Source organism: Pantherophis guttatus, chromosome 4 (assembly GCF_059756535.1).
Source record: "Pantherophis guttatus breed Tessera chromosome 4, ASM5975653v1, whole genome shotgun sequence".
Classification (NCBI taxonomy): domain Eukaryota; kingdom Metazoa; phylum Chordata; class Lepidosauria; order Squamata; family Colubridae; genus Pantherophis; species Pantherophis guttatus.
In genome coordinates, this window is record NC_142066.1 from 43,151,392 (window position 1) to 43,165,267 (window position 13,876).

The following is a 13,876-nucleotide window of genomic DNA, read 5'->3' on the forward strand; positions in this document are numbered from 1 at the left end:
GGATGTAATCAGTGAAAGATGAATAATGCAAACCTTTCCACTTCACAACATACAATTTCCTGCTTGAATGCACAAGTGATTTTATGCATTGGATTTGGAAATATTTGGAAAACAAAACATGTTTGGTTTCTTATGACCATGAATGGTAAATAACATTTTCTAAAGAGATGAGAAATTGAAATGATTTACAACAGCATCGACAAGTTACCAAAAAAAAAAAAAAGATGGAAGAAACCAATTTGGAAAGTTCTTCTTAAATAAAAGGCTATGGCTATTTAACTTTTCTTGTAAAATAAGAATACTTAATCCAATCTGATTGAAACTTGACAACCTCAATACTTGCTGGTGTTTTTACGCCACACGCATGATAGAATTGCTGAAAATAACCTGTCAATTGGATGGAAAACACTTTAAGTTGTAGGCATAGAAAGCTGGTTTTTAATTGAAAATAGTGAAACTTGAGCTCCTGAAAACAAATGCATAATTAATGAATGAAAAGGAAAATGCAATTGAGAGGAATGAAACATTAAGAGAAACTAGTCAGTTGCTTTTTTTCTTATCATTCCTCTGGTTCTAATCGCATAGATGTTTTGTTAGCATATCAGATGGAATGAATGAAAGTTTATCAGTGAAATAATTCCTGATTTAAAGGTGCTAATTAAATGGACGGTTTAATGGTTAATGGGAGGAGGGGATGTCTATTAAGTGAGAGTGTCTGTTAAATCCAGGTGGGCCTTTATGCATGTGTGTTTCATGTATTTTATACATTTTACACATATATAAACTGCCATGTATATAGGTAGTCATCAACTAGAACTTACAATTATGTCTGAAAGTCATCATGTTTGTTAATTGTGCCATCACATGACACACTCTATTTTACAACCTTTTTTTGCAGCGGTGGTTAAGTGAATGAGGTGGTGGTGATAAAGAGAACCCTGTAAATGTGGGCCAGTTGCTGAGTTTTGAAAATCTGGGCATGTGGCTATAGGGCAGAGGTCTTCAAACTTGGCAGCTTTAAGACTTGTGGACTTCAACTCCCAGAATTCTCTGGCCAGCTATGCTATGCTGGTGAATTCTGGGAGTTGAAGTCCACAAGTCTTAAAGCTGCCAAGTTTGAGGACCCCTCCTATAGGGGATGGGTGGCCATCGGAACTTTTTCAGGATCTGTCATAATTTTGTAAGGTGGCTAAGCCACCAGTCGTAAACCAAGGAATATCTGTATATAAAATGACTACCAGGATTTTATGCATGTGCACCAGCATGCAGTATGCCTCAATTTTGTCTGTTATGGCCAAGTTTGCTAAACAAGCTCTGTAAAATCAAAAGTTCACTGAAGTTGTTTACAAGGCTGTTACATTGCTGAAGAACTTTTAACTGTTTCATGGAAATGAATCTACTTGTAAAAGTGTTTTTTTTTTAAAAAACAAACAAACACACTGAATCTCTTTGAAATAAGCTTGATAAGCTTGCATTCAGGGTCTTTGCTCACACTTTGAAAGGAAAGAAAAACTAGAACATATAGATTTTGTTTGTTAATATTATTTTTTGATAACATGGTCTACAAAGCTCTCTGCAGAAGTTGGGGGACTGTATTTTCAGTTAATAACAATGGACAGAAACATTTTTGGAGGGAACAGTGAATTCAAAAGAAATATAAGTACACGGATTCTGTTTCTGAAGCATCAATGCCTTGTGTTGATATTTATACTGTACCAGCAGTGCATAGTTCTCCTTTAAGAAATTTATAATTCTTTGGGATGGGTTATGGGTGATGTATTGTTACAGGAGATGTTGATTTTTTCAAACAGTCAAATTTGGAACTGGAAAATATGCTGTGGGTTTCCTGCAAAACAGTAATCATCGCATGGGATCAAGTCCATTCACAAGATAATTGCCATAGCGCAGGTTGTGGTCAATCAGAGAATATCCAAAAGGCAACTTGTTGTGTCTCAACACTGATCAGTTTGGCTAAGAAATTTTGTGCAATCTTCTGGGGACTATTGTATACTATACCAACAGTGCATAGTTCTTACAATTCTTTGTATAGTCCCCAGAAGCCAAATTATGTATTTGTTCCTCCGTAAAACAAAATATTAATTTTATGGCATGCCCGAGAAATGCTCAGTGAAAAGACTGAGGGACTCGTGAGAAACCAAACAGTGTAGTATGTAGAGTTCAAGGAATGTAATCAATATTCAAAGAATAGAACTAAAATGGGATTGGCAAAATGCTTGATCAAATGTTTAGCTCCTTGATTAGCATATATAAGATTACAGTCTGGTAGAAATTCTGGGAACTTTGACACATAATCCTTTTAATGAGGAGTCGAGGTACACAACCTTTTGTACAGATGTTTTCAGGTGGTTGCAGTTCAGAAAGTAGTCACAGCCCGGAATGAGAATTTCATTTGAGTGAATTTTAAGTGGATACAGCATTTTTTTAAGCCTAACTAAAATTAAATACAATTAATTAACCAATTTGTATTAAAATTACATTATAATTCTACATTGTATTTTAATTACAATTATATATTATTATATATACAGTATTACAGTTATTATTCCATATTATTTATTGGCCTAAACTGAATTAATAAAGAATTCAAAACCATTAATATACAATTCCTTATAATATGTTACTAATTTTTCTGTATTACTTTTAAAAATCTCAAATAAATAAATACATGGTAACTCCTAACTCATGGAGAAACTCTGGGGCGCTGGAGGATTGTTCATAAAATCTTTGGCTTTGGGGACAGAATATGGTTTTTCTTGTTTTCAAAGAGGCACTGAGTCATAGAGACGGGATCCCCTCTCCCACTCCCATAACTTCTGGCCAGCCTGGCATCTGCTGCTTTCCCACCTAAAGAGTTTTGCAGACCTGCCATCTCATCCCGCAAGAATCCTGTGCTATGAAAATAAAAATTGCAAGAGCCATCAGGCAGCAGATGCTGCTGTAGCCACACAGATTTAAAAAAAAACAAAAAACTGTTATGTTCTAGCCAGCATATAGATTCTCAAAACTGATTGTCTGAGATTAAAATGAGACATTGAAGCAAGCTTTTCTTTTCCACAGTCTCACATGTTGGATATTTCATTTGATTGAAATAAATCATTGTCTTGAAAGGATCTGTTTCTTAGATAGCTCTAACCACTGGATGTTTTGTACGTGTGTACATGTGTATATTGTCTGTTCTCTGTTTCAGATTCATGAAAAATTGTGCCATTATGAACAACACAGTCCAGTCCCAGTACTGCATAGTGCCTCTGCTCTCGCTGAAGATGTAAGTTCATCTGGGAAAGGGCAAAGGGACGGAAACAGAATGAAGAGTTGTCTTTAATTTGCCATTTTTTCTCTGAACTCTGATTTTCATTGAAGTGTTCGCCGAGGCTGAAAAACATTGCTTTAGATGACAGCTGTGGGGTTTCAGGATGAAAGATTTGGTGGGGATTCTTTTCACATCAAATGGGAGAAGGGCTTCTCTGGATCACTTTGCCTTAATATTAGGGCTGAAGGAAATTGCTGGATTGCACAATTTAGAATTGAGGAACTGATGCATAGATAGGTTTAGACTCACTCTCTCCGCTGTTTATCAGTTTTGAACTGCTTCCACAAAATGGCCTATTCTGAATTGTTAGTGAGATAGCATTGGCTGTGGAGGAATTCTCAGAAATTATAGCACATCCATTATATTCTTCTTCACTCTTTCTTTGTGAGGGATTTTAACTCAGCATTAGAAAATATTCTGCATTTTCAGAAAATATCAGCATGCTGCTTTCTTCAGCAAGGCTGAACATGATGTTGCCAGTCAGGAAGTAAATCCAGACATTGCCATTTTCTTTTTTTTTTTGACTGGATGACTATCTTGAAATTCTGAGACCATGTTGTGGGTAATGCTCTCACAACATGCCTGGAAGTACGGAAGACTTTGTCTCCCCACAAAAAAGGTTTTCCTAGGGAAAGTGACTGGTCTAAACAAGCATGAATCAAAAGACAAACTAGTGAGACTGCTCTCAGTTGTCCTTTATGGATCTCAAGGATGAACTCAACCACCTTCAGTTCACTTATGCCTTTTTCTAGGCAGAGGAACATTGGGCTGCTATCACCCACCCATGAAGCAAAGCGCTGGGTTTAATGGTGGAATGTAGTCTGGATTCCCAGGAAGAAAGGAGGGCATTCCAGAGGAGCAAAAGGCAGAGAAGTTTAGATAGTTTGTGTGGGAGAGAGTTAAAACAGCTTTTCCTTAGGTGTTCTCAGAGTATATGTTTAATGGAGTAAGTAATCTTCTTTAGTTTGGCAAGATTTCTGTCTGTAAATGAGTGACAATAAAGGAAACTGCTTAGAACAAGGGTGTCAAACTCAAGGTGCTTAGATGTGGCCTGCTGGGCCACCCTGGAAACAGTGAAGGACTGGCCCATGGTGCCTCTGCCAGTGAAAACAGAACTCGGAAGGGCTGCGTGTGGCCCACTGAGCTCTGTTTTCACTGGCAGAGAGCTGCAGGAGCCTGTTGCAGTTGAAAACATTGAGCTGGCCACACCCACCCTGGCCGTGCCCCCCAGCCCCCTCCTCCCGAGGTCAAACACAACCCTGATGCAGCCCTCAATGAAATCAAGTTTGACACCTCTGGCCAGTGGTGGGTTGCTACTGGTTCGTCTGATCCCTGGATTGGGTGAACCTGTAGCGGTGGCAGTGGGAGGCTCCGCCCATCCTCCCGGGCTGTGCAGAAGCATCACATGTGTGTGTGCGAGCACGCCTGTGAGCAAACCGGTAGCGACAGGTTTTGAAAGGCGCCCCTGCCCCTGACTTAGAAGAACCCCAGTATGTCATTCTTGGTTTTTGGACTTTGGCATTCTTAGAATATCAGTGAAACATTTATAAATGGAGATTGCTGGAAGTAATTGCTTTATTGCAGTAGGCCTGCTTCCAATATTTGGTACAAGTCAGCTCTATTGTGTTTCTCTGGTCCTTTTTAATTCTATGTATGTTTATAGGATGATATGAGGATTGGACTTGAAAACATCCCAGGTCCTTTTTAACTCTGTTTTTCTGTAATTCTGATACATTCTAGGACTTCTGCTCTGGACATACGTCCTTTTCTAGAGTGTGATCCTAAAATTAGCAAACAAATCACTGAAAGTAAGATCAGAAAAGCATTTGTTGTCTTGTCTGTTTTGTTTGTGTGTGAATTTCTCTCTTTTCCTCTCTCTTTTTTCTTATTCTTTTTGTTAAGGTGATGGAAGAATTGCAGACTGCACCGATGAATAATGATGAAAAGGAACTGCTTCAGCTGCTCTCAACTCCTCATCTCAGGGTAAAAAGCTTTTCTTATCTGTAGCTCAAGGAAGGGCTGCTGGTGCAAGCATTCAGGTCCTTTGGGTATTAAGAGTGGGAACTGTGGCTTTAGTCATCTTTTTATCCGTGTTAGACATTTGCCATCACTTAACATGTAACAGGCGAAAACTGATTCCTGCTGCACAATTTCACAGGATTTTCAGAAGATTTTTTTTAATCCTCTTCCTGCTGTGAGGATGACATTCCTAGTAAGTGAGAACGGATTAAGAATAAAATGTTTACAGTATTCAGCCATAAAGAAATTGATTGGAATTAATATTTGGCCCATAGTATGGGCATCAGAGGACTGGTTGAGAATGATAATTATGCTTGTAGTAGGGGGTGTGAGAAAGAGACTAAGTTTTAAATTCCAGATTACAGGTAGTCCTCAATTTACAACCATTCATTTAGTGACTGGTTCAAGGTTGCAATAGCACTGAAAAAAGTGACTTATGATCATTTTTCACAATTATGACCATTGTAGCATCCCCATGATCACATGATCAAAATTCTGACCCTTGGCAACTAACATATATTTATGATGGTTGTAATATGTAGGGGTCATGTGATTGGGACCCTCTGACAAGCAAAATCAGTGGGGAGGCCAGCTTCACTTAACAACATAAACAACTGCAGTGATTCACTTAACAACTGTGGCAAGAAGTCATAAAATGGGGCAAAACTTACTGTATTTTTCGGAGTATAAGACGCACCTACCTTTTTTGGTTTTTTTTTTTAAAGTTTTTTTTAAATTTTTTAGACAAACACACATACAAACATATAATGTTTTTCTTTGAACAGAGTATATGGCTGGTTCACAAATTTAAAAACAGTGTTTAGTCATTTCAATTAAATTTACAATTTTCCTTTTTGCCATATTTATTCTTCATCTATTTTTTTTAAAAAAACCCAATATTACCCTTCATCCTCATCTCTAATCTTAATCAAATTCAATTTTTCCCTTCTATTCTATATTATACCCCTTCCCATTGTCATCTATTTATATATCCATCCTCACATTGATTATGTAATTATCATAGTCAATGTGGGTTAATTATGTAATATTACAATTGTTTAATACAAATTCAACATTTTAATATAAATCAATTAGTTACATAACTATCTTTTTTTGTATATTAATCAATATGAACACGAATATTCCAATTATTTCCATGCAATCCAATTTCTTACAAATCAATTAATTATATTTACCAATAATAATAAACCAAATAATTTTCCCCTCTTATGTTACTCATTTTCACATCTTAAACTCTCCCAAAACCCACATAGTTTTGCCCATATAATCCTCCAAATCACAACTTAATCATTTCTACTTTCATCACAATATATAATTAAAAATATTTCAATCATTACAATTTCCCTAATTAAATTTAAAAATGTTCTAGCTGTTATCCAAGCTATAATTTAATCCTTTTTACTTTCATCCCCATATACCATTAAAGGTATTTCAATTGTTACAGTTTATACTTATTCATATTTCTAAAAAAATAAAAAAATAAAAACTTATCATTGTCTAGATTTCAAAAATACAAAGACAAATATTCCAATTATTATTCATTTCATTTTTACAATCATGATTTCCCATTTATTTCTTATTACTATTCATATTTTAATTCTAAATATGTATAACATTTTTCTCTTTCATTTCTTTTATTTTTCTCCCTTCCCATTTTTATTTTTGCCTTTTTCTTTCTCCTTTTTTTCTTTTGCGTTTTAAAATCTTGAACTCTCCTCTTTTGCCCTAAATTTCCCATTGTTTGCAGCTACTTCTTCTTTCAGGAAAAAGAAGAAAAAAAAATCTCCCTCTGCCTCTGCCTAATTTTGCCTTTACTTTACTTTACTGAAAGCTTTACTTTCAGTTTTGCTTTCAGCATAGCTTGATTAGCACAAGGGGAAAAAAAAATCTGCTCCAGCAATTTATCTCCTTGCAGCAAGCAGCAGAGCCTTGCACAAAATAGCTGAGAGCAAATCAGCTGAGAGTTGGGAGCCATCCAATCAACTTGTGCTAATTAGTCTATGCTGAAGCTGAAAGGAACTGTTTTTTCTTGCTGTTTGCTTGCAAGGAGGTAACTGCTGTGAGGCACAAGCCAAAGGGTGGGGGCCAGCGGGCGGGTGGGGCTACATTCAGTGTATAAGACGCACCCAGATTTTCACCTCCTTTTGGGGGGGTAAAAAGGTGCGTTTTATACTCAGAAAAATACAGTAACCATTGTCTTGCTTAGCAACAGAAATTTTGGGTTCAGTTGTGGTCATAAGTTGAGGACTACCTCATTTGCATCTTTTTATGGCAGCAGCAAATCAACTGATTTGTATGGTTTCATTCTTAATTTGCTGCCCTGCTCTCTGTGAGATTACTGCCCAGTCTAGTTTAGGCGGATCTAAAAAGTGAAGTATCAGAACATCTTGGATTTACAGTCAAATCCCAGGCAAAGAGCTTCTAAAAGTAATCCATTTTGTATGTTAACACCCCCACTTTAGGAACATTTGGCTTAATTTTAAGGGGTTCAGGGTTTTTAAGGATGCTTTATGCTTTTGTAAGCTGGAAGGCGTCAGTTGCATTCCCCAAACACTTTCCCAACTCTCCAAAATAAAGATGGGACTGAAATGTTCAGCTATACTCACTTTTGGAACATGCAAATGTTGCGATGGGATGGATGAGGGATGTGCCAGTAGGCTCAGTTGCCCATCCCTCCCCAAGGAAACCCAAGACACATGCTGGCTAGGAAATTTGGGGTGTTGAAGTCATACATGTTAAAGTTGCTAAGGTTCTAGCTTGTGGTTGCCTGAAATGGCTGCTTCACTTTGGCTAATAGTAGGACTAGCCATAAGAAGAGAGGAGTAGAGAGCAACCTGTGACTCTGGGCCTGTAGGCCATAGGAGGAAAAATACAATTGGCAGTGCCTGACACCAGAAAGATGACAACATTTATGCAAGGCAAACATTCAGGAGGATGTTTCAGAGAAGAGGTTGACCTTGTCATCATAAAATCTTTGTCCAGCCACCCAGCTATGAGAAGCTCCAGAACCTGGGCAGAGAGTCATGCACTGGGAGCAGGGTTCCCAGATACCAGAATCCATGTGTGGGGCTTAAATGGTGGCTTTCCCTTTTTATGGCACATGACAATGCTTACAAAATAGGCAGGACTGAATTGCAACACTGAATCTGCTATCTTGTCTTTTTGACATCCCCCACCCCCGCCCCATGGTTGCTCCCAAATGTTGGAGGTCTGCCCTATTGATCCATTTATCTGCATTCCTGCTGATTCTCTAGTCATGGGCAAGACAGTATTTAGGAATGTATGACTCCATGCTCAGGCAATAGCTCTCATTTTAAAGCCATTCTGCCTGGGATCCCCCCCCCTTCTAAAAAAATGTTTTCTAATGCTCCTTAAGGTTAATGGGTAAGTCTATCCTGAATTCTGCAATATAGTTATCCCCTAGGGTTTTTATTCTGTGTCTTTAATATCTTGCATGGTAGAAAAGTAGAATAAAGCTTTTAATAATTTACCCTGCTTCAGAAGATGAATAGGGAAAGGAGGGATGATGGAAACGAAAGCTTTTTTTTAATAAAGCATAAAATGCACTTTGCACGTGCTCAGATGATAGGAATTGAAAGCTGCTAAACTTTGCTTTTTTTTCATCCTTTGCTAACCTGCAATTTTATTTACCTTCCCCTGCAGCCCTGTTGATGTTTATTTAAACTCTTTGCTTCTTAGGTCCAGATTCTTTCTCTGTAACAGAAATAGTTGTTCCCTCTTGTGATCATATTAGAACTTCATTCTCCTACTCTGGAAGGGAATGTCCTTCCCATTAGATTTGAATATTCAGATAATAAACATGGTTTTAATGAGAGTGTTTTAATAACTTTTACTGACTAAGAAACTGAAGACAAAGCATTCAAATTGCAGAGGTCTATTATAAATTCAGAATCTACTAGTTTAAAAGAAAGCCTGTGCACAAAAGAATTGAAAATTAAAAGAGATTACATTTAATACACCCAATGAAGAGTTCTTCTCCACTTGGCTAGGGATGGGAGTAGGTGGCAGACATATGTAATTATGCAGCTGTATTTATCTAAAATATAAAAAGTATATGTTTACATAAGACTCATAAACTGCAAAAATGGGTGTCCTGGAGTCATGAGCCACAGGCAGTCCATGGCATCCTGGGGGATGGGGGTGGTGGGGGGCAGGACCAGCTCCTTTGACCCTTTTCTTTGGCTTTTCGTGCTTTTTAAGAGAAAGGAGGTATTTAAGCCAACTAGTCAGGGAACAGAGAACTATTTCAGGTCATGACAATAGAAGAATTTGAGAAGTCCTGTTAACCAATCTGCTAAAAATAAATGTGGGTTTAAAACCTTGGAACATGTATGCTGAATAGAGAGCGGAAGGTACCTAGATTTTGTAGGAGAAGTTCTTCATCCTAAATGGGGATTATTGCATTTGTAATGAACTTTGCTTAGATATCTAAGCCTGGTTCTAGTTTAACCCTCACAAAGGTGCTTTTTCCCCCTCCCTGAGACAGAAGGATATTATATCACTTCTGAAAATCACTGCCCGAAAATGGCAGTCTGTTTACTGTACCTCTGCCATGAGGCTGGAAGAGCTAGTGCAACACATGTTATTTTCTATGCGGTGAATGAATCTATGGGCTGAAGAAAAGCAGTGCTTTGGGGCAGAGGAGGAGATCCAAAGTTCTGAGCTGTAAAAATGCAGAAAACAACAAGAGTTGAGGTGGCACAGTGGTTAGAGTGCACCACTGCAGGCTACTGACTGCTAGCTGCAGTTTGGCAGCTCAAATCTCACCAGCTCAAGGCTGACTCAACCTTCCATCCTTCCAAGGTGGGTAAAATGAGGACCCAGATGGTTGGGGGCAATATGCTGACTCTGTGAACTATTTAGAGAGGGCTGTAAAACTATGAAGCGGTATATAAGTCTAAATGCTATTGCTATCTCTCGTTGCGAGCACTGGGAGCCCTCCCACTGCCCTTTTCCTTGCATGTTTCTCAACTTTGTGACCAAAGGCTGTCCAATGCTTTTGCCTGGGACGAGGTGCTAAGAATATTTACCTTCTCCTTCCCTTCCCCATCATTCCTTATTTTGCAGCAGCTAGTCTGCACTGAACAGACTGGCTTCCAGCAATTACTTTATTTGGTGCAGTGCCTCTGCCTTTCAAGGATCACAGTCCTCTCTTTCCCAATCATTTTCTTTCCAAATGTCTATAGTCAGCAAGTGATACTCATGGGAATGAAACCCTGTGAAAACACAGGGGATGTAACACGGGTGAACACATTCAGGTGTGCTGACTACGTTCTGTGCAGACTTAGCCAACCCTGACAGACAGCCTCCCTTCTCCTCCTAGGCTTTTCTTCCTCTCTGCCTTTGATCTCCCCTGAGACTCCTACAGAGCCCTTTGATTTGTATACTGATGGGAATATCAATTCCTTATGTATGCACTGTTGATCTTTCATGAGATCAGTATTCCTCTGGGCAAAACTAAGAAAAGGAAAAGAACAGCCTGGTATGATGAGATTCAGTTCTCTCTGGCAGCCAGAACAGAAATGACCAAAGAAGAGAAGAACTTGCAGCTGGGCGAAGGGACAGTCCTGCTCCAGGCCAATTACAGTAGTCCTCAACTTACGATCACAATTGGGATGGAACTTTTGTCATTAAGTGGGTTGCACCAATCTTATCACCTTTTTTTTTCCTTTTTAAGTAAATCACCATAGCTTTTCCCAGTGATTTTGCTTGTCTGAAGCTGCCTGGGAAGTCTCAAGCGGTGATCATGTGACCCTGAGACCATCGGAAACATATGCCAGTTAATAGGTGCCCGAATTTTGTTCATGTGACCATGGTGACGCTCCAAGGGTTCTTAAGTATGAGGGCTGATTGTAAGTCACTTTTTCCAGCACTGTTGTGACTTTGAATAATCATTAAATGAGTGGTCATAAGTGGAGGACTGTAGAGACCAGCAGGTGGCCGATTGTCCACAGAATTCTCTATGAAACATTGAATGTCTGGAATGGAAAGTTTTCTTCCAGCTTTCTATGAAAACACTGCTTCCTTGCCTGGATCTCTTTGCTCCTGCTTCAGTCACACACTGGCAAGCTGCAGAAGTTGTCTTATGAGGAAACGTCTTCAACATTTGGTAGGTACACCATCCTAAAGGAAGGAAGATATGTGGATGAACCTTGGAGAGAGATGCATTGTAACAGCTTGGGTAAAACGCAGTGGATTAAAAATCTTGCTGAGATTTAAGATATCCATGCAGTCCAAAACCAAGCTTTTTTCCCCAAATGAATATAGTTTATAGGGAGCAAAAAATGCTCCTTATAAGTACAGAATACAGAATAAAACAGAGTTGAAGAGACTTTGGAAGTCTTCCAGTCCAAACCGCTATGCCATTCTAGACAAATGGCTTTCCAGTCTCTTCTTGAAAATCTCCAGTGATGGAGCATCCACAGCTTCTAAAGTCAAGCCGTTCCAGTGGTTAATTGTTCTCACTGACAGCAAATTCCTGTTTAATTCTAGATTGGATCACTCCTTGATAAGTTTCCTTTTGTTAGTTCTTGTCCTGCCTTCAGGTGCTTTGGAGAATAGATTGACTCTCTCTTCTCTGTGACATCCCTTCAGATATTGGAAAACTGCTATCATGTCACCCCTAGTCCTTCTCTTTGTTAGATTAGATATATCCATTTCCTGCAACCGTTCATCATATGTTTTAGTCTCCAGCCCCCTAATCATCCTTTTTGCTCTTCTCTGCACCCTTTCTAGAGTTTCAACATTTTTTTTTGTATCATAGTGACCAAAAGTGGATGCAGGTGTGGTCTTACTGAAGTGATATAAAATGGAACTAATATTTCATGTGACCATGATACTATTAAATATAAATTAATGGCTTTTCAGTATTACCCTAAACAAGTGGAGCATTTGGCCCTACCTTTTCCTATGACATCATCATCAGATCACAAACCAAGCCCCCACAACCCCGACAGGACAAAAAGCAAAGGTTGGCACTGAATGCTAGAAAATTGCCCTCTATTGAGACAGAGCATGTGTTTTAAGTTTGCCAGCAAGTACATAGTAACTGGATTTCCACAATACATTAAAAATGGGGTTGGGTGGATTTTGGTTAGCATCTTGCAGAAAACCATCCATTATCTTAGTGTGTTGTGTAAACTAAGCCATCACATTAACATGCTTATTTGTTTAGGCATTGTCTCTTAAGTGAATACAGCAATTATATTTTTGTTACCCTGGATTTAAGGTTAGTGTGATGTGCCAACCTAGCTGCTGAAATCCCAGGAAAGAAAGAGAACAGAAATGTATGGAACTGTTTTGAGGGCTACTTTGGAAAAACAGAGAACAGGGAATGAATGGGTAAAGCTTCCTCTCTCTCCAATTGTTTCTTTCTATTATATCCAGCGGAAGTGGGTTTTTCTATTCAGAAATGGTCAGCGAACTATGATACATTCTGCTGGAATGGATAAAATAAACACCATGGCCTTTTAAAGACAGGTTATTACCTTTTTAAAAAAATTACTCTTTGGCAACAAGGATGAGTAGGATTTCCATGCTTGCTTGGCATGTAGACATTCACACATACAGTTCCTAATATCTCAAATTTAAAATAATTAGGAAGTAGATGGGGAAAGGATTTCTCTGTCTAGAATTCTGAAAAGCTATTTTTCCTTGAGGTAAATAACCTTGTATTCAGGTTTCCTTTTCTCCTTTTGTGTTCCTTTTCCACCAGTATTGTCAGCTTTTAGATTGTAATAATTTTGGAACAACTTTGAAACCTTGACTAAACTGAAGCGCATGCAAAATGTTGTGATGGTGCTCGGTCTGTGAGACTCCTATTAATATTACCTAAAATACTATTGATATAGAGTTTTGATATTTCTTGACAGAAGTTCACTAACTTATTCATTTTTAGCATTCCTTCTTGTATTTTTTTAATGGTGTGCACCTGCATGGTTGCTGCCTAGCCTATCTCTTTCTTCCAGTCATCACTGTATATTTATTTGTTCTGAGATTGCTGTATTTTCTTGAAATGTGGAAAAATGCTTCTTCTATGGGCTCAATTGTAGCTCTGTGGATGACTGCCAGCTTGGATCCATTGTATGAAATATTTAATACTGCTCTGCAAGCAGAAGGATTGTGTTCTTTTTAGATTTATCTCGGATCTTATAAAACATGCAAGAAGAACAAGAGGAAAAAACAATTTAAGAGGAATGAAGAAGAGTATTTGAATTCAAAGACAGTCGAGTTTTTCTTGTACACACATATGCATCATGCAAATCAGAAAATTATCTCTTGAAGTATCATGTAGAGAAATGATTTTTAATGTGATTCCAGATATTGCTTTCTTTTGTTAAAGATTGTAGAGGATTAGAAAGACAAGATTAGAAAGAATTTAGGTTTTAGTGTTTCTTCATGAAAGCAAAAATAAGAATGTGCTTCTTATTATCTGTCTGATCTAGCATTCTATTCTCATAGTGGCCAGCCAGATGAAAACACTTA

General features: G+C 38.2%; 1 protein-coding gene across 2 annotated transcripts in view; it reads left to right on the top strand.

Moving 5' to 3' along the window:
* Positions 1-13,876, top strand: part of MPP3 (MAGUK p55 scaffold protein 3) — a 98,230-nt gene that overhangs the window by 12,838 nt on the left and 71,516 nt on the right. For both annotated transcript variants that reach the window (XM_034415416.3, XM_087893955.1), the window contains 2 exons: positions 3,209-3,286; positions 5,234-5,314. In XM_034415416.3, the coding sequence (XP_034271307.1) occupies positions 3,209-3,286; positions 5,234-5,314 (159 nt within the window). The remainder of the gene's footprint in view (positions 1-3,208; positions 3,287-5,233; positions 5,315-13,876) is intronic.